Raw genomic sequence first — 27,430 nt, forward strand, 5'->3', positions numbered from 1 at the left:
TCGCACAAATCAATTACAATTACAGGTAAAACTGTGTCAGCCACGTAATATGAGCAAGCGATAGCTTTTCTTTTCATGGAAAAGCCTCAGTCCCATGCCGACATTAATACTTATAGTGGTTGTCAAGGCAGTGGTCATCATTGGCAATATTTGAAAGCTTTTCATAAAGGAGTAGTTATCACAAGGGAAGTGGAAACTAGCACAGCTTGTAAACAGCACGTTGCAGTGCTAAATGTACGCTGGTTATTGACAGTAATAAATAGTATGACCATTAGAACTGTTAAACAAGACAGGATAGGAATAAACTTTATTTGTCCAACAGTTATGGCTGTTGATAAACAAGACAGAAGCTCACAGTAATATGAAGGCTTGAAGTGATAAACAGTATTTGGAAGAGGAATGTAGCTGGAGCGAACACTTCAACAAAGATTTGCGTCTTCGTCAGTGTCGCAAACTCAGCAGAGTTTATGTACGCTTAGCTCACTCTCCTGCACCCTCAATGTGGGATGACGAGGAGAATAAGTTAGTGCGTCGAGTGAGGAAAGTTGAAGTGTAGGAAAGACATGGGGAGACAGCGAAGGAGAAGGTAGAGGCACTGTTGTAGGTTATTCTTCCAAGAAGTAGTAACGATAAAAAAGGAAAAAAACATTTAAACATGTATAAGCAAGCATTGCCAATTGTTATGCCTACTCAAGTTAGAGATGCCCCCCCACCATAAGAGATGCTATATATAACCGATTTAATATATAAAGTGGCCTAAAGTTTTCTGCATAGTCTTTTCAATCATTATGACACCTGTCTGCAGAAGATTTAACCGAGTGCTCACGACCAGAGCAAATTTTCCACAGACTGCATACAACACCACAGCAGGCACCCTCTATTTTTTGGAATCTGAAAAGTGAAAGATTATTCAAATAGGCAGTGAAAAAAAATCGCACTGAACAAAATCTAGATCTAATTATGAGGCATGCCGTGGTGTGGGACTCTGGCATTAATTTTGACCACCTGGGGTTCTGTAACGTGCACGTGAATCTAAATACACAAGTGTTTTTTGTTGCATTTCACTACCACTGAAATGCAGCCACCTTGGCTAGGATTGAACCCGCAAGCTCGAGCTCAGATATGCAACACCATAACCACTGTGCCAAGAAGCATTACACGAATTTGTAAGTTGCAAAACACCTTGGAGGCTTTCGCACACTGAAACATTACACGCCATAAAATGCACTTCTTACATTTATTTACACAGTACAGACATACTTACCAGCGGCTCATATGACAAGCATGGAGGCACCTCTCGTGCTCTAACACACGTACCATCCAGTAGCTGCCACATAGCCACATACCAGAGACAAGCTCTGGGTCTGTACCTATTGTCACAGACATACTTACCAGCAGCTCATATGACAAGCATGGAGGCATCTCTCGTGCTCTAACACACATACCATCCAGCTGTGACATATGGCTGCACACCACAGACAAGAACAGATGGTCACGACTTGTTAGCATGCGAGCCTTCAACCTGCTTCAATAAGGCATGCCAGCACAACACTACTGCACCACTTCTCTCTTCCTCACTGCACTGCAGGCTTGTTACCAGTAATCGTGCCCTGCTGACGTGGTTATCTCTTCAGTTTCTATGTTGCTGTCCATAAGCTGCAGTTTAAGGACTTCCTTTTGAGCTTCAGTGGGCCTTGAAAGGCTAGATGATGGCTGGGACAATCTAGGGTTTCTTGTAGAGTGAAATCTTAATTGGTGCACAACTTTTTTGTTGGCCGGTTCATTCGAATCATCTGGCATCTTTCTTTTTCGGTCACTTTCAACAAGCGCGAAGACTGGCTCAAACAACTTGTTTGCCTTTTTAGCTACTTCCTCGGAGACTTCACCATCTGATATTGCTTGTCTGACTGACTCCATTTTCGCTGTAAAGAGTGCCGAGCTTGACACTGCTTTGGCTGCCTCCAGCTTTGTTATACTCTGCACAAGGTGCAGTGCCTGGTTTGTGTCGCATGATTCTTCGGGTGAGCTCTCATGGCTCTTGTCACTGCTGATTGGATTAGCGATGACCACACAGTGAATGTGCTTGCACACTGTGCAGTGTACAAGATGGTCATTGCAAGTGCACGTGTAAGTATGCACACACACTGCGCATTCCTTGCACCTCAAATGACAGCAAGCACCATCTCCCACTTTTGACACTTTATACGAGAGCCCTTTAATAGACTGAGATGGCACAGTCCATGTGCCATCTTCGTTCAATTTGGCACATGCTGCCATGTCCCTGCCAGACCTGTGGTTCTTCGCAATTGTGCTCAACTTCTTACCCTTTGCCCCTTTTATCATCCAGATTGCTCTCTTCATTAAAAAATGATATGTCAAGTCCATGAGGGCGGAAATTAGTTTGTCAACACGCTTGTTCTGCTTTCCCTCCAGCATACTATGCTTTAACGTCCTGTGCATGCTCTCAAGGTGCATGTTTGTGTTGACACCTGCATCAATCCTAAAGCAATAGGCCCACTCTTGCGGCCTAACTGCATAGTGGTCTTTGAAGTACTTCACGAAGTCCTTCAGTTTTTCTTTCTCATCGGCAAGGAATTTTTCAAGATAGTAATTAAATTCCTTTTCCCCAGGTAATTCTAAAAGTAGCCGCACCCTATGGTAGGCAAATGGCCTCAGCTGCTTCTCCACACACTCATGTATCTTCTTACGCCAATTCTTATCCACATGCCAGGCACAGAGAAGTTTCTGTTTGGGGGCACCCATGACGGTGGACCATGCCTTGTAGAATTGCGAGGCATCATCAGACATAAATGTCTTAGCAGCCACTTTTTTGGCCATGGCAGACTCCAGAGATTTAAAGAATGCTGTAAGAGTTAGCTCATTCATGCGGTTGCAGATGAAATAAGCTACAGGTACACCTGATCTTACTTCATCTAGCACCAGAAGAGTGGTCAGCTCAAACTGGTACCCTGTAGTGCCATGTGTGGAGTCAAGACATACAGTTCCTGCAGGGCCCAATTCTTCTAGTAGCTCCCTCTGAGGCTCTGTCATTAGAACAAGAGCAAAATCTGCTGAAGAAAATGTACCACTTGGGTCTACTGCACCTTGTGCCTTGTACAGGCGGACAAGTGCTTCACCTTTTTCTTTCATTGCAAGCACCCACGTGTCTACACTGACAGCATCATTAGCATGACAACGCTCAGGAGCAGCAATGCTAAACTGCCGTTTGATGTTATGAAGGCTTGAGCGCTCTGCCAAATGCATTGGCCTCAGCTTGGCGGCAACAGATGTTCTTATTCGTTTTAGGATGGTTTTCATGGGCACACCTCGTTCTAGGTCCTCTGCTATGCTGATCTTTTCCATGTCACTCATTCTCAAGTGCTGAATTTCTGCTTTATGACCATAATGGGTTCTTTGATACCTGACTTTTATGGTGGTGCCTTCAGGTGTCCGACTCCGAGTGCTGTCCTCCTTTGTGACAGTAATAAATGAAAGACACACCTTACCAGACCTGCAGCTTCCCTGACTTTTCTCCCGACGGTCACCATGACCTTCCTTTTTCCTCGCCTCGCCTGACCTATTACAGTAATAGTGAATCCTTGTATCTCCACTGGCCAGCTTTTTGGCACCCCTTGGCAAAATGAACCAGCAGTTCTGACTAGCCTCTTCTCTTGCTTTCCATTCATTAAATTCTGTAATAAAAGCACAAAATAGCATCAGATAGAAGTACTTTGGGGAGAGAGTGATGTAAACCAAAATAATCACTTCGAAGGCCTTGGGCATGGGCTAATGTAGCATTTATATTTTAATCCCTCATCTTCAACTTGACCCTGTTCAAATTTGAGTTAAAATTGAATTTAATATTGCAATGCATCATAACTTCAGAAAATTTGCCATAGTAGTCTTGTTTTAATAAGAAACAAATATGAAACAAATCTATCCTCGCTCCTTCCTCAATATTGCATCAGATTGTACGTCCACCAAAATGCAATTATGATGAGACAAAGACGAATTGACGGTACATGGTGCAAACTTCGTTTTGAAGCAACAACGTCAGAACAGCGCGAATCCCTTCTCTCAGTGAAAACAATAATGATTGCAGAAACGTCAGGTTCCACGTTATTCTACATGAAATACACCAGTGCACTTTTTTCATTAGATCTGATCAATGTCACATTTCTTGAACACTTTTACAAATAATCACTTGTTTTGGAAACGGCAGAAATAGATTTGCTTTCCTTCTCTCTTAACGCAAAAGACTCTACCATGCGAATTTCACATAGTATGCAAGATGGTCGCGGCATTGACAAATGTACGTACGAGCTTTGCACAAAAGCCGGAATTTCAAGTGTGGTCCAGACTCTGCCGCAATGCGACCTGCACTGAGGCGAAGGCTAGGCCATGCACGCCATGCACGTGGTGCAGAGCAACGTCAGAACGCAGAGCAAATTCCTCCTCTCGCTTAAGAAAAGAAGAAAAAAAAAAAAAAAGATTGTGCGCGCATCAAACTTCGCTCTCTTCTATGAAATGCACTATTAAAGAATTTTCCCACAATACGCCGGGCGACCATGAGCTGCTGACAACAGCACGTGCTGTTCAGGAATGTTGTAAGCAGACCATGCCAAACGTATGTAGTGTACCGCGGAAAGCACGCACACCTGACTAACTAGCTGAATTGGACAAACAAAATTTATATTGAATGAGGATACAAACTTCTAAATACACCATGGGAATTGATTAGGCACCTGCGCAAAAGCTGTTTTTCGCGAAACAGTGAGAGAAAACAAAACCGCGAGGCATAAGCAATTGCTTTTTGGGGCATATAGCGCAACAAGAAATTAAAAAAAAAAAAAAAATTAACTGTTTCTCACCCTTATCGTTCCGGAACACCATGTGCGCGTACTCAGCGTCGAAGTTGTGCGCAGCGATGTGGTGCTCCGAATACTTCTCCATTGTAGGCACGGCAGTGCCACATACGTCGCATTTCATCAATTTCTTGACATCCACGGCCACTTTGTGGATGTTCCTGATGTGTTGCAGCATGTTCTTCCTCTGGGTGAATAGTTTGCTGCAAAATTCACAGCGACGATCGTCATCGCCGATGGCAGCTCGATAACAGACCTGCGCCATTCCGAAGCGGAGTAGGCAAGAACAAGAGAACGGCGAGCAGTCGTATTTATAGATGCCATCGCGGCGTTGCAAGCACGTGGTTTCGTGTCACTGCGAGCACATGGGTCGTTGAGTGGCCCACAACACAGGGAAAGAACCTCCCTAATCACGTGACACACTAGGTACTTTGTGGCGCTTTAGGGGCAGTTGGAGGCCAACTTAGGGAACCAACATCCGGGAACGCAGGGTCACGTGGGTGCTGCCTTCTATTGTTCACCGGGTCCAGCCGAGCTGCGGCGAAACGCATGTGGAAATGCGGGTCATGACCTCCGAGATCCTAGCCTATTTCAGCCCGCAGTCTCTGAGGCAGTGTGCAAATAACTTGAATGGCCTTCTTTGCAACACTACGGGGGATTTGGACTGGACACGAACCAGATAATTTTTTCCCAGCCTTCGTGGTCGCTAAGTGTCATAATCGTACTTCATTTACGAGAGAAAATGTGTCAGTACTCCCTTACGAAAAGAAAAAGGGGTGGGGGTGGGGGAGAGAGATCTGAGTAGGCGACTTCAGCCGCCACCTTCACTGCCTGCCTCAAAGCGTGTCCCGTCCAGATAAGCCATCTTATTATCGATCACGAGCGCCACCATTCCGGGCTACTATATACGAGTCAATTCGTCGATTTTGTGCGCATTGGTATCATGTCATCAAGCTAACATAGTCGTCAAACAGCGGAAAGCGTAAAACCATCTTCCTGCATATGAATCGACTGTACTCTACCGCGAGCTGGCTGTAATCGTTGAAACCCCCCTGTTGATGGCCTTGGCAGAACCACTCATGATGGCGGGCACTCCAACGTTTAAACAGTCAGTACTTTGTACCACTGCTTTGGGCGCACGCTCTAAGCGCGGAATTAAGCGTTCTGCTATCCTACCCGAACTGAAATCAAAACCAAGATCTCTTTGTACTTATTCCTTAATCAATAAAGATTAGCCGGTCCCTTCCCCATAATGCTTGCTGATTGTTTTACCCCATGTATGAGTGAGAGATAGAACGCAAGGAGAGGAAAGGCATGGAGGTCAACCAGATGAGCGTCCGGTTTGCTACCCTACACTGGGGGTAAGGGAAATGTTTGTTGTAAAGCGTCATGATTCCTACACACTCTAGAAACAGTTTACACCATTTGGGGCGTATCTCTAGAGATTAGGGGACGTCCATAATCTAAAACTCTCCTTTGTCCCCACAAAAATTATCGTCGTCTGTCTTGCATGCGTTTCGTTTCGTGAAAACTCTGCGATCACTCCTTTCCTGCGCAAAATGCTATGTCATGCTGATAACGAGCATGCCATGGCACATGCCGATTGTTACCTGAAAGTACCGGGCGCGCAGCGTTAAAGAAAGGAAGTCCTCACGATTATTGTTCTGGCGATTGTTGTTGTAGTGATAGATAACAATGTGGGACAAAAGATGCGTCCCTAATGCTGCAAACTGTTTTATATATAGTGCAGGTGGCGGTATTCTGTAAGAGTCTACTTAGTGGACTGTCCATTTCGGCTGTCGCTGATTGGTTGCTGCTTCACGTGTAGGAGGGAGACTGGCTGGCACCTTCCTGCACGTCAAGCAGCAGCCAATGGTGACAGCCGAAGTGGACAGTCTACTAGGTGGACTCTTACAGAATAGCCCCCCAGAAATCATTGGATCAGAAAAGGTTTGCAGTTAATAGGTCGTTTCATTGCCACATGATCTCGCAATTCATTGTAAATCCCCTGCATTGTCCGTTATTAGCGCTATGTGGTCATCAGGGATCCTCTGCTGCACCATACGTGCCGGATACGGGGGTGTAAGCTAAATCAAAATCTAATTTACTATTTTCCATTCATCTTTTTATTTCCGGGCGATCTGTTGGGTGTGGCGGCACCCAGTGGAAATAAAAGAAACGACAACATTGCATGGAAGATTTAAAAGGCTCGTGATCGCTCCTCACTATTACCATATTCTTCTTCGCTCGTGGCAGCTATAGCGCTTGGGACTATGGAAACGCTCACATGCCGCTTAGAAACGCGCGACCGCGTCCAAAGGTGCATTATAATTATCACCATTGACACTCCTCGCTCGCGGCAGCTAGCGCTTTTAGACAATTGAAACGCTCAAATAACAAGTTTACCGCCAATGTGAGACCAGACAACGCTTCGCATAGACCGATTTCCACAGTTCGTGACAACCAGATTATTTTTTTTTCTTTCTTGATGAAACAGCAAGTAATAGCGCGAAGGTCTACATATTGACCAATGTAGACCACAATATGCGATCTCGCTGAAAAATGTAAGCAAGAGCAAATACAGCGTGGTAAGCGTGATAGCCGGTTTATTATTATTTTTTTAAAGTCTTTAAGGTAACAAACTCGGGTCACTGTACTTGAAAACAGCACAAAAGATGCGTACGAGTGATCCAGCAGACGACGCAAGCGCTTGTGTCGTCTGCTCACCCGTCCATGTCGTCTGGGCTGCTTTCAAGAACGGATACCGAAGCAGCTGGCTTGCGCAAGCCACACGTTAACGAGACAGTGGCTGACGTGGGCGATATTATATTCGACGTGAAGGAATCCCGTGGCATGATGGACGACCTGCCTCCCTCTCGGGTTGCCTCGTTAACCCGTTTTTGCGAGCGAAAACAGTAGGTTGTCGAAGAGCAGCGGAGTTCATTGTCAGGCTCCAAGCGCCGGTGCCGTGTGTCTCCAGGTTCGAGCATGTAATGAGTGACAAGCGCCCCGCTGGCGCTTCCTTGTGCGTAAAGTGCACTGCAACGCTTGATTAAGCACGGGTATGCATACGAACTTGCCTTTCGTCGTGTCTTTTCGATATAGAAATTGAGCACAAGTACACACGCAGGCACACAAACACAGACACAGATAGACAGACATACACACAGAGGCAGGCAGACAGACAAACACACACATACACACACACGCGCGCACACACACACACACACACACGCACACAAGCGTTCACTAATACAGTCGAACCTCCTTATAACGAAGACGCGTTCCCGACAGGAAAATACCCCCGTTATATACAATATTCGATCGTTATAAGCGTACACGTTGGTATGGTCATAAAATTGAGAATTTTAAGTTTACTTCGTTACATCCGGTAGCTCGGAATATCCATGTTCGTTACATCAAGTTTCCATATTGTAACTTTTTTTAAAGGAACGAAAGAAAGAAGGAAAGAAAGGAAACAAGAAAGAAAGAAAGGGTGAAATAATTGGATATCTTTAATATATATTTCAAGATCACGAAGGCGCTGACATTTGCTATTTTATCGCAAGCGCAAGAGAAAAAGAAAAATACTAAGAGGAAAGAAATTCGATGGTCGCACATCAACAAGTTCACGCTGTAGGTATGCATGTCACAAGCAAGAGCGCAGAAGTAAAATTTCACACCATTACAGGTGAGGTCACGTTTCACCACTGTCATCACTTTCAAGCAATTTTTTTTTATAAAACGCCTACGAAGCCAAGCGTGCTGTTCTGCCAAGGCCGATGGCGAGAATTGTCACGTCATGTCAGTTCTCTCCTTCCTTCAAGCTTTTATGTAAACTCATGGCGGTGGCTTATGGCGTCTATATATATATATATATATATATATATATATATATATATATATATATATATATATATACATGACGGTGCTAAAAAGTCTGTGCGACGTACCTTTTCCTTCTTGTATCCGCGCGCGTCCGACGTACCTTTAGACACAGCGATCACCAAACGGGGCATCAACGCCCACTGCTTCACCTGGTTCACCGCGCCGGCAGCCAGCGTCGGAGCGTAAACAAACTCGACCTCACTCCACAATGCCGCCACGCCGCCACGCCTATACGGCAAACGCATACAAAACGAGCAACGAAACTTCTCCGTAGTACCTAGGCTGTCATATATTCAAGGAGCAAAAGCCCCCAGGTTTTCTCTCTCGCACCCGCTCTTGCTCGCGCCTGCGCACAAACGTCGGGCGACTCCTGAAATGCCACGCCCCGCTGTGCTGCCTAGCAATTGCAAAGTCACGCCTGGGCCTCTTTATCTTGAAAGCCATCTGTGATGGGGACGAAGTCCGCCGTGCGCTGTTTTCGTGGCTTAGTTCGCATTGATGCGAGAGGCAGCACGAAGGTCAATTCGCTCGCTGCTGCAGCCGCGCTTCCTCACTCCAGCGTTTTGACAGCGAGCTTCCGCGGTCGTCGAGTGAGATGTGTTCAGATTTGCTTCTGCGCGCGTGACACCATGCTTGTTAATTTAGTTAGTATGCCTATGTTTACTAATTTATACGGCCGATAAAACTACTATCCTTACTACGTATAGCTGTCTACTAATTTGACATCGCAATCCACGCTTTGCCTTTCTGGTGAAACGGCGACTTTTTTCTCTCTTCCATGACCTATCGTCTCTCATAAAGGTTGAGTGTTGCTTGGTTTACGGACGACCTAATCCGTCCGTCTGTCTGTGTTGTCGAACAAACCGCGTTACGTTTCAGTTTGATGAAACACGCACATTCGCTTGTATGCACATACGTTCGCGTACGTGTTCGTGCTTGCTATACACGTGTTGGCCGTAGAGATGCAGAAAGCGAGTGACCTTCTGAAACTCCGTCAAAGTTGAAGCATCCATAGCACAATTGCCCCTGTTGCTTTAAATGCATGTACTCGATCGAAGGACAAACAAAGATGCAAATTAAGATATCTGAACAGAGCAAAACTATATATATATATATATATATATATATATATATATATATATATATATATATTTGTGAGCGAAGCCACGATGACGCACACCGCCTCGTCACTGAGTTACAGCGCCGCCAAGGACACCGGCCGACCTACCTAACTAAATATGGTATATACCTATATATACAGGGTGTTTCAGCGAACACTTTCAAAATTTATTTAAGGTTGCCTGCCCCAGATGGCCCAATTGTAGTTAATGAGCTGGTCTACTGGAAGAGGCGGACATTACTTGCGCAAAAAATGGAAATGCAAAGTCGACTAATTTACAAAAATTCACTAATTAAGTTTTTAACTAATTACCTGATGGCCCATATTGCAATTTACAAATTGTAGCCGTAGAGATCGCAAGGCGGATCCACTAAGAATTAATTCGCAGGATGACACCAGTTTCGAGATATTAATTCCCGAACTTTGCGGAGAAATGTATTGGCGTTCCAGTTAATTTTGTGCTTCAATGCAAAAACGATGTTTTGTTAAGAACTTAACTAGAACGCCAATGCATTTCTGCGCAAAGTTCGGGAATAAATATCTCGAAACTGGTGTCATCGCGAGAATTCGTTCCAAGTGCATCCGCCTTGCGAACTCCACGGCTACAATTTGTAAATTGCAATATGGGCCATCAGGTAATTAGTTAAAAACTTAATTAGTGAATTTCTGTTAATTATTCGATTATGCATTTCAATTTCTTGTGCAAGTAATGTCCGCCTCTTCGAGTAGACCAGCTCATGAACTAGAATTGTTCTATCTGGCACAGGCAACCTTTAAGAATTTTTGAAAGTGTTCGCTGAAACAGCCTGTATAGGCACCGCTTGGTCACAAAAGACGGGCCTACCCTTGTACTGCTTCGCATAAGTTCGATTTCATTCGATCTGTTTGCACACGCCAAACTCCCATCGACTACACTTTTCTTTTTTCGTTTTCTCATTTTGGGCTTCCGGTTTGAAGAATAACCGAACATTGTGAATACCCAGATTTGGGGTCTTATAGCAAATACTCGTATGTGCAGGAGCGATCGAATGTAACTAACTTCCAGAAAGCGCTTCTGCATTTTGTATATATCTTCCTCACAGCCAAGTCCCAGGTGCGTCCCTATAGTTCGTGCAGTAAGTTGAAAAAAAAAAAACGAAAAAAAAAACAGTATTTCACAAGTTTTCAAACACATCAATGCCCCGAACAAGAAGCTCTGCAATGAAATGCACCTTTGAACGCAACCAGCGTTATAGGGCTTAAAAGAGGCAAGTTGGCTTTTTGTACCCGACTTTCCCTGGAAAGCGCAGATGCCACCGTCCACGTGGCTGCCAGGCGGGGCAACGCATGCGCAACGTGAGGCCATCTCCTCGGGTGACCTCTCTCCCGTCTCATTGCGGCCCCCTCGCGCTATCCACCAGCGGCCAACGACCCGCATGCGCAGACCGGGTTTCCCCTTCTACGTTTCACTACTGCGGGCGAAGTACTAGTGTGAGCCGTCGCTCCTAGATGGTGCCGCCGTCCCGTAGCCGAGGGTGAGCTATTCGGCGATAACGCACGAGCAGCAGCCAGCAGCAGCAGCAGGCGGCAGCCACGGTCAGTAAAGTCCGAAATAGTTCGCAAAGAAAGCTTCGCTTTATTAATCCTCATTAGACAAAATGCACTGGTTCCACTTCTTCTTCCATCACTGGAAGCACCCTTGGAAGTTCTCTTCTGTTAAGCGCTGAAACAGCGATGTCGTTTCCTTTTTGAATTGTCGTCACAGCCATGAAATGCCGCCCCCGAAGCACCAGTTTGCATTTAGAGAACAAAAAAAAAAAAAAAGCAAGTCTTACGGGGTTAAATCCGGCGAGTAGGGAGGGTGTTCCAGCCCAGTGATGTAATCGCGTGCCAAAAACTCACGCACTACCAATGCAGAGTGCGCAGGGGCATTAATCATAGTGCACAATACACCATCCCACTTTCGACATATTTGGTGCACGCGGTGCACACGATCTTTAAGACGCTTTACGAGACCACCATCACGTAGAAAGCTGCATTGAAAGTTTGACCTTTAGATAAAAATTCCATGGCAGTCAAAAAACAAGATCAACGTATGACTTGAATTTTCGCTGTCTTACTTTTTTTTTTTTTGCTTTTTTTGTCTTCACTCATCTTTCAGTGAGGAATGGCAAACCCTCCTTGCTGTGCGACTTCAGCTTAATACCGTAATCCTAAATGAAACTGTCTTAATTTTAAACCGTTCAGTCAAAATCCGGTGAACGGACGACTTTCCCAAAACGAGTGCTTCCGCTATTATTCTGACAGTCATTCGACGGTCACCGAAAGCAAGAGAACGCACACGACCGATGTTTTCATCTTCGCACAAGGTGAAGGGACGTCCTGCTTGCATCGTCCTTGGGGGTCTTCGCGGCCTTCGCGAAAACGCTGGGTTCACTTGAACGCAGCTATTCCCTTTAGGGCATCCTTCCTATAGGCCTCTTGCAACATTTGATGAATTTCTGCACCATTGTTGCCCATATTTTTGCAGCAATTTTTACATTGATCATTTGGTCCGTCTGTTCATCGATCTCCATTTCGACAAAGACTAAAAATGGGTTGCAGAAAAAGTACGCACGAAATTCTGCCTGACTTGTATACTGGTAGTCAACCGGGTCATTTCGAGTGAAGAGAGGGAGAACGCGCTACCGCTCACTAAACCCTCTCCCACTTTTTTGCTTACTCACTGCATGGACATTTGGGATGGACCTCGCCCAGCTCGGGCACATAATCGCTTTTCATGCGGCGTATTCTCGGATGATCACGTTGGCAAGAATCGGCACTGGAAGCATGCGCACAAGGCCCAGAAAAACGCGAGAAAGAAACTCTCGTTGGCTGAGTCTCGCGAATTCTCGCGGAAATGATACTATAGCCGAAAGTGACCGTCCCGAGTATACGTTCCCAAGTTGGTTCTTATTACCGACACCTATGCTGCGAGCGTGACAGTACCGCACGCCTCCGACTTTATATCTGGGGTAGATATTTTACGCAATCGGCTTCCGAGTTTACCTTGCAAAGGATTGCAGCTGCAACGCGCAATAAAATGGACAAGGGGTCACACAGCCCCAAAAAAGGGAGACGAAGCAAGAACAATACGACAACGCCGCTATGGCAGCCTGTCTAAAGATCCTTTCTTTTGTTCTAGTAATGAAACCAAATGGTTGTGAGTAAGCGCGTCGTCGTCCTCAGTCGTTCATCTTTCTTGGTCCAGGGGACGTATTCTTGGACGATCACTTTCGGCGATACTATGGCCTTCTCGTGACACAGTGCTGAACCAGCCAATCAGCTCATCTGGTTTCGCTCAACCAGCCAATAAGCGCGCCCTAAAATTGTTATAGCCAAAAGCGATGGTCCGAGAATACGTCCCCTGCAGCTGTTTAAGCGGAATTCACACGACGGGGCGGCACAACTGCAGCTTCTGGCACAAACTTACAAAACCCGTTCGAGCTCTGTAAAGCATGCACCGCAGAACGCACGCTTGTACTGCGGCGTAGTGACTGCAAGCACTTGCATCGCGGCCTTGCCTTTAAAGGGGCCCTAAATAGCCGCGCTAAATCAGTTTAGGTCTGGTAAAGCGTTCTTTTAACATTCTACGTTTATTCGTTTATTAATTCCCTTTTACTAATTTCGCACCCAAGCCTCAGCGCCGGTACCTCAATAAGATGTAATGAATTTCTAAGTATTTATCTTGCATTTGGTCGATGGTGGCGCAGGGAAAGTTATCGAATCTTGCTAGGCGGGCCTTTGTACAGTAAACAAGAATATAATGAACTACAGTGTTCTATACACCATCCCACAAGTCGTTTTAAGCGCTGCCGGAGATATGAGGCGCACACAAGAATATCCTTGCGCAGCGGACTATAGTTCCGGGCGTAAGTGTATGAATAATGGCATGATTATAGAACTTCTTTTTTTTTTGCATGATACATAATACGTTCCAGTGATACGTGACGTACTAGGCCATTTGCGCATTCACGTCGTTTACCGCGAATTCAGCAGCCGCTGAGCAAATCACGCGGCGCGGATGAACACATCTCGAGGGGCATTCGGCTTTCCTATTGGTTAAGGAGTCCTGCAGCTTCCACAATGCAGCATGGCGGCGTCGCAATCCGGCATTTGCTTTCTTTTTTTTTTCGTCTTTTCTGGTGCATTAAGCCTCCGCTTACGAACTGAACGGGTAAGATCGGGCTAGCCTGCTAGGTTTCATTGCGATAGCAGTTATACCGATATTCCAGGTGCGCTGTGGCCGTTGCCGTCGCCGTGCTGTCCCGAATAAAATCCAAGTGCGAGGGGAACCGGCGGCCGCATCAGCGCCCCCTAGCCCACCTGCTCCGCGTGTGGGGTCAAGCATATGCGAGGGTGAGCTGAGAAAGACGTTGGCTTGACGTGTGCCCGATGCTGCTGGTCACGTGATCGAGCCCAAGCTGCCCGCTAGTGTTGGAGGTCGCGTAATCTGAGTTTAGGAGACGCGGCATGTAGCTTGTAGCACGGACATTAGCGAAGTGTCCTTCGTTGCCGCTATTTGGAAGGGGAATTCGTTGACGAAGATCAATGTTCTCTCGAGCCGGGACCGGTAGCATATCAAGTGCTCGATGAAACAGGCGACGACCGCATTGTACGAGAGGGATGCAGCGTCCACCGAGAACACGATTTGGAGCGGGCGCGTTTCGGGGCGCACATATATATACAGTGCAAGAGTGAAAGCTTATTTATTTATTAAAGACGATAGTCTTTCTTGGGGAACTTAAACGCTGAAAATTTGGTCTGTCTGTCTGTCTGTTTGTCTGTCTGTCACCCGATTCAGCCACCCGGCCAAAGTTGGACCACTTGCTTACCGCCCACACTACTTAAACTGGTACGGCTGTTCATACTTGTGAACGTTATCGATCACAAAGTAAATATTACGCATATCTGAGGTGCAACATCACTAGGTAAGTATTAGGAGGTGTGTTCCTTTAATAGAAAATACATAGATACGTAACTCTAAAGACACTAGTTTCTTAAGCTGCGCTGAAAATGCCATGCTATGCGCGCCGACGAACGACGTTCCCCGACTGCGCGCCGACGAGCGCCCTCTGCCATGGAGGAAGGAAACCCTCTGCACAAGCTCATGTTTCCCGATGTATTGCCAGATGGCGTCCATGTCTCACGCAGCGCCTCCTCAATTTTATCAATGCCAGCCAGATGCGGCCGATTCAACATAAAGGAAGCGCTGTCTGAGGCAGGGCAAAACATAAATGGCCGCTTGATGAAATAATGCGGTAAAATGAAATCTGTTCAAACAAACCTTCATGCCAGGACGGAAATGGTACGAGAACAGCATCGCGGGTGGCCGCGGATCAGACCAGCACTCATGTAGTACGGCCGGCAGAAGACTATCGTCTTTCGACGACATTTGCAGCGAAGCACGCAGATACGCGGCAAATTTTTATTTATTTATATATATATTTATTTATTTATTTATTTATTTATTTATTCATTGATTTATTTATTTACAATACCCCTAAGGGCCCTCATGCGAGGGTATTACATAGGAGGGGGGGGGGGGGGGGGGACACGAACTCGTGCATGCAAAATACAGCACTAGCGCTCGAAATACAACTATTAATACAATGATTACAGTGGAAACATGAAGTATAACTCAAACATGAAATATACAGAAGAAGTAAAACTACATAACATAAACACAGACAAGGAACATGAAATAAATAGATATGAACAGGGAGTATAAGCACTAATTCTTGAAATCGCCAGAAACTTTATACACAATATGTTAATATGTATACACATAACAATAAGTAATGACTAATCTGCTACCACTAACCGTTTTCTGGCAACTAGGTGGTAGCTAGGTTATTCCATTCTATTATTGTGCCAGGAATAAATGATCTTGCGTAAAGCGATGAGCGGCACGTTATGCGTTTTACTTTGTAAGCGTTGTCACGGCGCGGGAAGACAGCAGGGGGTGGCGAAACGAAGTCATCGTGAAGCGTGGAATGGCGATACGGTTTATGAAATAAGGTTAGGCGAGCAAACTGGCGTCGAAGTGATAGCCGTTCCAACTAGGCATGTTATTTTAATGGTGTGACGCTGGTGAAGCGCACGTGAATAATCTGAAAAGATGAAGCCATGCAACAGCACGGTTTTGCAGAGATTCAATGTTATTGATAATGTACTATGCTTGATCGGGATCCCATAAGGGAATGCATGTCCTCTGACGCAATTTATGGTGTTTATTTTTCCAGCGTTTATTGCATTAACCACCTCTCACCACTTCTGCGCAAAATCTTTTTTCTCCACGAACCACTAAAACTCTAGTTATATCCTCCTACTCGTTCCCTCGTGTTAACTAATGTCCTATAATCTAGCTATCATTCCTCATTTTCTCATAAGCAGCATGCTAGCTACTGGAAGATGGGCCGAATGAAGAATATGCTGAAACAGAAGGTTGCCATGGAGAAATTGGCATCATCCAATAGCACGGCCATGGCGCACGATAAGAGGCAAGATACAGAAATAGTCATTCAATCAAATGAAACTCAGACTATATAAAGCAAGAACAATCGATTGTGAGCAATTGACAAGTGATGACCACCGCTAGTCCATGCTCAAACAGCATTAGCAGAGTCTGCGAAGTAAAGTTCGAGACGAAGAACAGGCCCAGAGGAACCAACAAGGCGCACACATGACAAACTCACCTACATCGCCATGTCAAGGAAGACATCAGAGTTGCTGTGGAGAATTCAGCCACTGCGCACACTCCAGGCCTCGCAGATCTCTCATGTGAGTGTTGGTCTCGCCACACAGATTTGCGGCCCAACGTGATTGGATGTTTTGAAAGGTACACGCGTGCCAACCCTCGTACCCAGACCCCGAGGAGGAGTGTGGACTTATCACTTGCCACTCTTGCATGGGGCATCACCAATCGGCTCTGCAGAATGAGATCCAAGGGATCCACCGTGTGCATGGATTTGAAAGTTGTACTGTAGGAGCGAGTTTGTTTGGTAACCATGAAGCTCGTGCCACCTCATATGGTGCCCCGAACCCATCTTACAACGGCTCCGATCACATGTACGTGTTTCTTCCCGTTCATGCAGCTCCAAACATGGCACCACTGCTTTACGGAGCATACTTCAGGCAAACCGCGTTTTTGTACCTTTCATTTTCTTTTACCAGCCTGCTGATAAAGTAGTTGCGTTTATATTTGCATCGGATCTGCCAGACAGGAGCGTTTCGTCTTGTATAGGCGAAGCAAGCGGTCGCCTAGGAAGGCGTTTAGGGAAGGGCGCAGCGCAACCCGCTTCATTGCATATTTGACCACTTTTAGCGGAGAAGGGCGCAATAATTTGACTTTTCTGCACGGGGAAGCAAAATAACTCCAAGCTCCGCTGCTGCCAGGCACTGAGCAACATCTTGCTTGCATGGGACATGCATAAAGCCTTGTTGTCATAAGTACACATGCACGTAAATACATGTTCAATATGTTCATCTTAGTCAAAGCTTGTGTCCAGATAGATATATGAACGCTCGACAGCACAATGGTTGCAATCAATACATCTAAAAAGCTTTGAGTGATAACTTCAAATACTATACCTGTGCAATGATCAAAATGCTCAATAGTAAACTGCAGGCAATTACCAACCTATATTCGAAGTTTACCCTGAAACTTCCTGTTACACCTCGTCATATAAATAATGCCATTCGCAGTGGTGGAACAGTCACTCGACCTTATGACGCAGGTCATGGCGCATGCAAAAATATAATTTGGTGCAGCGACAAGCACTTTTTGGCGCAGTGTCCATGCTCTCAATTTTAACTTAAATAGTTAATATAGATATAGCGGAGCCGGTCTTTTGCGCATCAGTTATACATTAGAGCTAAAAAATTACCAACCACTAGTTAAATTTTATTGCGATAGCAATTATATGGACACTCCAGGCGAATTTCTGCCATCGCCGTGAGGTTCCGTATAAAGTTTAAGTACGATAAGGTCGCCGCCGCGCACCGTATGCTGTAGGTGCGAGGAAAAAAAGTCGCAGTCTCGCGCGAAAGGCGAAGCATCGATTGCGATAGCAAATGGATGCTTTGGCAGTGGGCTCGTCAAGCTGCCGAATGGCAGCTTTTATTCGCCACTCCTCTGTCTGTTTGTGAAGTAGACGAAATAAAATTGATTGATTGAATTAGTATACAGCTATACGAAGTAACGATAGTAGTCTTATCGGCCGTATAAACTCGTAAACATTCGCTTTCGAACTAAATTAACAAGCATGGTGTCACGCGCACACAAGCAAACATGAACACATCTCACTCGATGACCGCGGAAACTCGCCGTCGAAACGCTGGAGTGAGGAAGCGCGGCTGCAGCAGCGAGCGAATTGACCTTCGCACTGCCTCTCGCTTCAACGCGAACTAAGCGGCGAAAACACAGCGCATACGAAGCTATCAGCACTCGGCGCACTCTGTCCCCATCGCAGGTCGCTTTCAATATAGCGTCCGCGCGGCCGCCGGTGTGGAACGCCGCCCCCCCCCCCCCCTCCCTAACCCCCGTGGCCTTGCACGCGACGGTAGACGGCGCGCTTCCCTGCCGGCTTTCGTCCCTTGCGCGCGCGAGATTGAGCTGCCATCGTCGAAAGCGTAGCAGTTTAGGCGAGTTGGTATGTCATGACTTTTAGGCTTGTAGCACAGCTCAGAACGAGCAAAAACCTGTTCACCCTGTTCTCCGTTAATTCCTTTTTATCACCCCTTCCACCTTCCTTTTTGCTCGTTCTGAGCTGCGCTACAAGCCTAGAAGTCAGGCCATCGTCGGCTCACTGTCGCACGTTTTCACTCGCACATACAGCATACGGCGCGCGATGACGATGTTATCGCCATTGGACTTTATACGGAACATCACGGCGACGCCGACGGCAGGAATGCGCCTGGATCGAGTGTCCATACAATTACTATCGCAATAATAAAGCATGCCAGGGCGAACCGAGAAGGATGGTGGCTTGGTGCGGCGGCGTCTTCTCTCGTGCGCAAGAGTGGAAGGCGGGGAGGGGACGCGCCGACTTTTCGCTCGCGCAAGGGTGGAGCAGGCAGATGTGCGCGCGCTAGGAGGGAGGGGGAGGCGGCCAGGGTAGCGCGTGTATCCGCTTGTACTCCGGTCGCGACTGCGCATGGCAAGGCCGCGCGCATCTTACTTTGGAGGTAATGCACGAGATAGCTGATGGCGTCGTGTGCGCTGTGTTCTGGCACGCCTAGTTCGCAATGAAGCGAGAGGCAGCACGAAGAGGAATTCACTCACCGCTGTTGCCACTCTTAATCACGCTAGCGTTCTGACAGCGAGTGTCCGCGGTCATCGAGTGAGATGTGTTCATGTTTGCAGCAGTTCATACGGCCGATAAAACTACTACTCGATGTTACTTCATATAGCTAATTTTTTTCAAATACCTTTAATAAGGTATTTTTAAAGTACTCCCGCCAACAACTATATGCTAGACAATGGGGGACCTGACATTATCCGAGACTTTTTTTGATCCTATGTCCAAGTGTGTCGTAACGGAACGAACCAAAACGATATTTTTGATCGGTTTTCGGTTCACGGAGAAAGTAAGCAATCCGAAAAAACCGACGTCAGGCAACGTCAGAATTAGCGCGCATCTCAGGGGTCCACATAAGCGCGTATCTCAGGCAGGCATAGTGCCAGCATTAGCCTATCGAGCCCTCGACTAATCTAAGCCTGCCACTCTGTGCACTACCAGATCGGCATTAACGCGCAAGCTCCGAGCAGCAAAACTCGGAGCTTGCGCGTTAAGAGCTTATCGTTTCGTTTTCTACGGGTACAACGCTTTGTTACCGAACTTTTATTCTTAGTTTGTGTTCGTTTCATCGGAACAGCGGTCTCGAATTACGGCGAGTACCCTCGATGACGCGCTTTTGAGATCATGCTCAGCACCTTGACTGAAGGCACTTAGCATCATCTCAGGAAACAGAATTCACTTATTGAGAAATATCAATACTATGTTTTTATCGTTACTTTGAGTGAGTGACATAACTTTATTTGAAATCCGGCGATTGGGAGGCCCGGGCCTGGGGCCGCCTAGATGGCCACTGGGAGCTGTTGCTCCCGCACGGCATCCATGGCTTGCTGAACGGCCCAAAGTTGGTCTTGGAGCTCCACCGCGCCCGTAGATTTTCCGGGGAGACTGCCATTTTTAGATGCGAAGCAGCTTATGGTCGGGGCTATGTCCCTCCCTCCCTCCGCCGTGCGGCGTTCACTTCCGCAAGCCGGAACCGGAAGCCGGCTTCCGGAGAACCCTTCCGGCGTTTTGCCCGAATGTCTGCTCTTATCACAGCTATTGCACCACCTTTTATAATTTTCACGTAGTCGGACAGCTCAATTATGTACTATTCTAGCTTTCCGACATCCTTCCTGTACAAACCGGCTGCTCATACAAATGACTATGCTGAATGTGTAGTTGGAGGTAAATATTCTGTTAACAAGCCATTTGCCGATTTGTTTTACCGTCTCATCAAAGCCTCCTTACTTTAAGATTCTGAAAACTGGTAGAGTAAGAGAACAAGAAAATGAACATACAACCACAATGTGAAGGCTTCAATTTTTATTCATAGTCACGTGTGGCAGACAAGCCCTATTCACACAGGGAAAGAAAAGTTGAAGTGAGACACCTTCAACGTAGGTAAAAAGAAAAAAAATTAAAGAAAGTCCGCGCTTTCCAGTTGCCGTATCTGTTAAAAAGCAAAAATTCAGGTGTGGTAACCAGCTAAAAGCCTACCCTTTTTGTTCCTGGCAACTATGAAGCACCACTAAAGAATGCTGAACTAAGGCTAATGCATACTTGTACCGCTCACTAAGGCATACTTCAACAGTCATGCGGGTGACCCCCCCACCTGTTCTCACAAACTCCTCGACCGAGCAAACATGGTAGCAAGCTACTACACCCGCTGTTGGTCAAAACAGCTTTACACTAACACTAGTGTCACATGAGCACTTTCAATCGTGACAGAGCCCTGCAATCGAAATTGTGCTTGTGTGACATCTGTTTAAGACATACTATGGCTAAAGAAAGTGGCACATTGAAGAATAAAAACTACCGGAAGTTCAGAGCAGAGAAAAAAAAATGTTATTTAAAAGGCCTTCTTTTGGTTTTCATACAAACAGCATTGTAAAAAGGAAGCAGGAATGCACATTCAGCTTTCCAACACATGTGCTATCCCTTATGCTATCATACAAAACAATAGCTTTCTTCCGGTTATCTTGACAACATTTGTACGGTACTGGGGAGAGAGGGGGGGGAGGGGCAGCAAAGACTAAATGTACTCTTTCGATCAATTAGCGACTGTAGCACCGGTGCAGTGCATGAAATGCCTCCTCAGCAACAGTGTTGCACAACATCTTCAAAGCATCGGAAAGGCATGTCCCCCTTGAAGTCGCTTCATCTGCCAATCAATTCGTCTCATACCAGCACAATGACGGGCTGCTGACAAGGACTACACTGCGTTAGGGCTGAACCGCATTTGGCCTGCACAGAACGAGAGCTCATTTAAAGCCAGTTCTGGTAGCCTCAAACCAGCGCACGTCGTGCAAGTTACTTTCAGCAGCTGTTGCTCGTGCCGATATGCCTAACACCTGGTAGCACAGCCAAGGTTGTCAGAGCAGCATAACACAAAACACGGGTAGTACAAACGGTGCTAAGAAAAGCTCCAGCATGATACAAGGTCTGCCTATTGCACCAAAACCCTCTCCCCCTCTCTCTCTCTTCAGCTCAAGTCATCGCTTCACTCCACGATATACAAACTTCTGTACAGTATGTGAGCGGTTGGCCCCGGCTTGCTGCTTCCGAAGCCACCGAAAAAGAAAAGAAAAAAAAAGAAAAATTGTGAAAGGCTGCACTCGCACATGGCCTTTGACTTTGCCCTTGAGAAACCCCACCTCCTTCACAAGGCAACTGGGAGTGGTCGACATTGCAATCGCTGCACGAGCAACCGCTTTCGCACATGCACACACGAACACACTAGAAAAAAGCTAGCAGTTTCTCAAGACGCTAGCTGTTCCTCGGACAAGCACACCCCACACAGGCGCAGGCAACACCAGCCCCGTCCCTCTTGACCCCGGAGTCCACTCTAAAGAGACGGCACCATGACTAAAGAGGATGGTCTCGAGGCGGGAGGTCACGCGGCACCGACGGAGACTGGAGCCCCTTGACCTTGACTGGAGATGCCTGGAATGTGACTCCGGCTTAGCGTGTCCTGGATCAGAACCTCCACCATATTCCTGTCATCCTGCAGAAAGAAAAAAATGCAAGATCTACTTGTAACTGTAATCAGTGTTTACTACAGTTTATTCTTTCAACAGTCAATTTCCTTTGGCAGCGGAATGTGCAAGTACGAGGTATAGTACCTTGTTGATGAAGCCATAGTGAACCAGCTCTGTGGCCAGCACGGATGGCGTGTCCTTTATGCTGAGCTCGCAAGTCAACTGGCGATTCATTTTGTCGTCCATACGCAGCAGGAGCGTCATCTGCAAAGAAAGGCAATACATCTGGTGCTCAACACACCGTGTGTGCATTCATATCTTGAGAACTCCATCATAAACACCACAACCATGATGCTCTATACATGGCCAAGCATAACTCGTACCGTGCTGCTCTCAGTGTGTCTTAGACAATTTCTGTAGAGTCAAGAGATAAGGCCTTTTCTCAAAAGGATCTAATATTGCTTTATAAAGCTGCTTTACCTTATGCCCCGTATCCAACAGTGCTATCGGCGACTTTGTAAAGACCCGCCTTTGGTTAAATAACAGCGCTATTATCACCAACATCGTTGAGCCCAATGATGATTAAATATCAACAGTGCTATTAACACAGATGTTGTAAAGGCCCGCGTTTGGTTAAATAACAGTGCTATTATCACCTAAATTGTAAAGGTCAATGTTGATTAAATATTAACGGTGCTAGTATCCCTGCTTTGTTAAGGCCAAATTTTGGTAAAACACCACAGTGGTATTAACTTGAGTATAGAAAGGAATTCATCTTGTAATGCTCAGCTGAGTACTACGTACTGATAACCATGGAAGGACAACCATGGAGTGCTACTGACAACAACCTTCGGTGCCCTTCTCTGGGAACGTATCCTGAAACTGTTCCACTTCGGCGATATTTCGCTTTTCGAATTCAGATGCGCGCTTATTGGCTGTTTTATAGAAATTGGATGAGCTGATTGGCTGGTTGAGCCCGACGACATTCAATTTTAGCTCAACCAGCCAATCAGCACGCATCTGAATGCGAAAAGCGAAATATCGCCGAAGTGGAACATTTCAGAATACGTCCCCTAGTGCGCCCTTAAATGGGTGTCACGAATATGGAGCACCATTACAAAATGAGCCTTATTATTACCGACCTTAATGTCCCAATATTAGTTAAATAACATAACTGCTATTATCAATGACTTTGGTATGGCCCAATTTTGGCTAAATATGTAAACAGTAGTACATTACCACTGACTTTGTTAAGGCCTAATTTTGGTTAAACATGACAGTGCTATTATAACCAATTTTGTGAAGGTTTAATTTTGGTTAAATATTACTTACCACCACAACATAGACTTATATAGAGACAATGATAGCATGGGTGTGCTTTAAGTGCCCTCATTTTTGTATTCGTCTATGTTGTTCTGAAGATAACATGTGTATATATGTTATTCTGAAGATAACGTGTATAACTTGCACCAACTTTTCCAATTACGTGTAAGTAAAGGTCTTTGCTCAATGCTACTGCAGCCTCAATTGAAAACCTCAATTGATTGTCCTGGTTCAAAAAGAAGAGGAAAATGAGACTCTCTCAATTGCCATACACATGTCTACTTGCGGGAACAAATATGCTCTGTTTGTGCGAGCCCTACACAAGCACCACGATACAAATATATTGCCTGGAACACTGCCTAGTACATGCTACGATGCCTTTTGTCACAACATGGCAAACAAGCACAACAGACCCCACAACTGCAGAAAATAGCTGGCGATGTTGTAAAAGGTGCTGGCCCTATGTAATCAATTACCTTTTAAGAAGAGGTTAAGTTTGCCACGAAACATCTAGCTTCTGCTCAAGGCTTTTGGCTGGTGTGTAATTTCTGCCATTTAACTGATATGAAAGTTCATTTTGACATGACTTCAAGCTTCATGCACATAGTTGAGATATGAACAAGTTCCTGCCTGCCAATGTTAAATAATTAATGTTAAAATAATTAAAGATCTTGCGTACACTACACCGAAACAGGGGACTGGGCAAAAGCACATTTTCTTTAGGTTTGCCTTAAGTATGTGCCTTGTGTGGGACACACACACACACTTGACAATTTAAACGATTATTTACCTTTGCATGCAACACACAAGCAGCAGCAAACTTTGAACATGACAACCTCACAAGCAACACACTGTTTTAGGATCACAGTGACTTTTTTAGAGACGCTGGTGTTGCCGATTTCACCTGCTTCATGAACTTGTCTGAATAAAGTGGCTCCGAGCAGGTACACCCTGGTGTACTTTCACGATCAGAATGCTTCCAAAGGTTTTGGTCGGAGACTGAGGAGCAAAATTTTTTCTAATACTTTCGTAAAACTGACGAAGCTTGAGTAAAATCGCAGAACGATACCGAATTCGCAAACTCTGCAAAAAAATTTGGGAGGTTTGGCAGATGTACAAGTTGAATAAAAAAGGAAAGCAGACAAAAGGATGACCAATGTTAACAAACTTACGACAAAGTTTTGAGATTCGTCTTGCTGCTTGATGTTGCACATCATGTTTATGATGCGGCGCGTCTCAGCGTCGAACGGTTCTGGTGATGCCGATTGGACAGACTCGGACACCTCGGGTGAGGATGCCCGGGGCCTCACGACTGGCTGGTGGGACATCACGAATGCTGTCAAGGGGTAGATGCCATTTCTGGATAGCAAAAGAAAAAGAAAAGGAAAAAAAAAAGAGAGCATAAGAAGGTGTGAGAGAACAGCAAGATTAAAAAGCCAAACTCTTGGTACAAAGCTAAGTTTCACTGACTCAAGCTTAATGTGATATGCCTGTCTGGCTTGAACCCCAAGTCGATCATACATCGGAGAAGTGCTGAAGAGATCTCGGGACTTTTCAACCTGCAATTTGACCACATGGAATTCTGAAATGTGCACCTAAACCTATATGCACACCAGTGTGCTTGCTTCTTGACCCCCACCGGCATGTGGCTATCACAGCCAAGAAATAAACTTGCGACCTCATCAAACTAATAATGTGGTTTAACCCTGTAGTGCCTTAACACAGTTCTACATCAAGAAAAATTATGACAACTTGTCCACCATAATTTGTGGGCATGAAGAGTACCTTCATGCAACAAAATAAAAAAATAAATAAACAATAAACCTAATTATTATATTATTTAATTAGCAATGGATTTGCTGAGTTATCTATACAACTGAAAACACACTCCAGCATATCAAAAACACTACTACAGGCCATGCGTTAACTTTTCCACCCGTAAGTCAATTTCAAGGTATCAAACTCAGTAGCAAAAATTATATGTTGGGCATTACATTGAGGTTAACGTCACAAATCAAACATGAGCTACGAGACACAGCATATTTCGGGACTCCAAATGAATTTCAACCGCCTGGTGTTTCCTAACCCGCATTTAAATCTAAATACACAATAATTTTCGGGCACCATCATCAGACTGTCGCTGCGACAGCCGGAAATCAAACTCACAACCACTTGTCTGGCAACAAAACACCATTGCCGCAGAATGACCACAGCGCATAAAAAATTTCATCCTTTAATGCCATTCCCTTTAGTCACAAGTTATAACGGAGTCTCGATAAATGCATCAAAGTTACGTAATTTTATTCCATGGCAGTGGAGACTTCACTGAAAGAAACTTAAAGTGGTAGGAGGATACCTTGTGCACCTTTCCAGTGATTAAAAGTAATTAAATTTCGGGGTTTTACGTGCCAGAAAACCGATTTGATTACGAGGCTCACCATAGTCGGGGACTCCGGATTAATTATGACCACCTGTGGCTCGATAGGTGCTTTCAAGTATGCTAAACACAAAATAGCTGACATTCTCATATCTGAAGTTCCTGTAGAGAGTTCTTGCATAGAGTCTATATTCTGCACGATCAAATAAACTTGACTGAAGACTTGAAAATGCTTAACCCATTCTGAAGCTGTACGCTTTTTACGGTTCTGAAGATGCAAGAACTGTGGTGAAACAAACTTTCAGCTGTCAGAAATAATTGGCGCCTCACGGCGGATGTGCACGGGGAGAGCACCCACCTGACATCTTCGAGCAGCTTCTCCAGCTCCAGCTTGGGCACCTCGTTCTTCCGCAGCTGCACGCCATCCCTGCCGTCCCGGTGAGTAATCTCAGCAACGATGTCTGCCTGGCTGTACCTCGAAATCACGGCCTCATCCGTCAGTTGGTCTGGGTGATAAGCTGAAAGTGTGAAGGCCCACCTTATGGAACCAACAGACCACCATTCCAGCTGTGGCCGAATGGTTAAAAAAAAAAAAAGAATCTAGCAAAGCAATGCCACAATCCCGTGTCCCCCCACCCCCGCATGTACACTCTGCGCCTCAGTTCCTTTCAGAGAAATTAAGAAAGTCTACAGCCTCGTCATGGCTAGGTAACTGCCAAGCATGTTCCTCTTGCGCTAGTACTAATTTTTTCTTTTAGTTTCCATACAGAATTTTCTGCTTAATACACAGAAATCTCCTTAAATGAAAGCATTTAACGTGCTCGCCTGGACAAAGATCTCAGAATGGCTACAGGAATTGTTGCACACGGCCGTCCACTCTTATTAAAGAAAACAGCTCATTACTGTTCAAGGCAGTATGACGCTAGCATTCCTTTTAAATGATGGGGTAAGCGTGGTTGATACCGCCTGAAAAGCAGGTGTCTATCGAATGCCTTGCCTGCAGGAATTCGTTTCAAATTTCAGTTGTTACGGGCATTTTACAATGATGAGTTGTTCTAGAACCTCATCCTAGCAAAACTTCTTCCAGGACCACGCTAATTGCTCACATTTGACACAGAGTCTCCAATGCATATAAAATCACACATATACACACAAAAAAAGCTTCAATTGTTGCTTTAATGCAAAACAGCATCAACGTGGCAACGTTAACCATGACACCATGGATGAACTTTAATAATCTTATCAGATCATTATAAGCAAACTGGGAACTTGTAGCGGTCAACCGGTGACCATCAACAATCTTCTCCAATATAACCATTTATGCACGGCAGTTCAGGGGCACCAATGCCAAGACACAGATTTTAAGGTAATAACTGTCCTGTGAAGGGAATTTCTCCCCTTTGACAGCCCCTCAACAGCTTGGTTGGTTTTGGCTCTTCTATTCAAACAACATTTACTTCAAACATTTTGAAGCATGACGCTTTAGCCCTTTGCAGTAATGTGTCAGGCCCCCTCCAGACATGCAAAAATGTCAATTACAGTCCTGCTTACATGTTACATGCTTACATGCACTGGCTAAG

At 45.5% G+C, this 27,430-nt stretch overlaps 2 protein-coding genes across 2 annotated transcripts in view; both read right to left on the reverse strand.

Annotated features, from left to right (window-relative positions):
• Nucleotides 1–10: 10 nt before the first annotated feature.
• On the reverse strand, nt 11–5,356 carry LOC119431249 (uncharacterized). The gene is made up of 2 exons (XM_037698726.2): nt 4,872–5,356; nt 11–3,692 (listed from the first exon to the last, which is right to left on the reverse strand). The coding sequence occupies exons 1-2, from the start codon at nt 5,128–5,130 to the stop codon at nt 1,594–1,596; spliced, it is 2,358 nt and encodes a 785-aa protein (XP_037554654.1). The 5' UTR covers nt 5,131–5,356; the 3' UTR covers nt 11–1,593.
• A 15,124-nt stretch (nt 5,357–20,480) lies between these two features.
• The window catches only part of LOC119430981 (nuclear receptor-binding protein-like), a 34,393-nt gene continuing 27,443 nt past the window's right edge, over nt 20,481–27,430 (reverse strand). The window contains 4 exon segments of the mRNA XM_037698445.2: nt 20,481–22,176; nt 22,295–22,414; nt 24,646–24,832; nt 26,209–26,368. Of these exon segments, the coding sequence (XP_037554373.1) occupies nt 22,066–22,176; nt 22,295–22,414; nt 24,646–24,832; nt 26,209–26,368 (578 nt within the window). The 3' untranslated portion in view covers nt 20,481–22,065.

Source organism: Dermacentor silvarum, chromosome 10, assembly GCF_013339745.2.
Source record: "Dermacentor silvarum isolate Dsil-2018 chromosome 10, BIME_Dsil_1.4, whole genome shotgun sequence".
NCBI lineage: Eukaryota > Metazoa > Arthropoda > Arachnida > Ixodida > Ixodidae > Dermacentor > Dermacentor silvarum.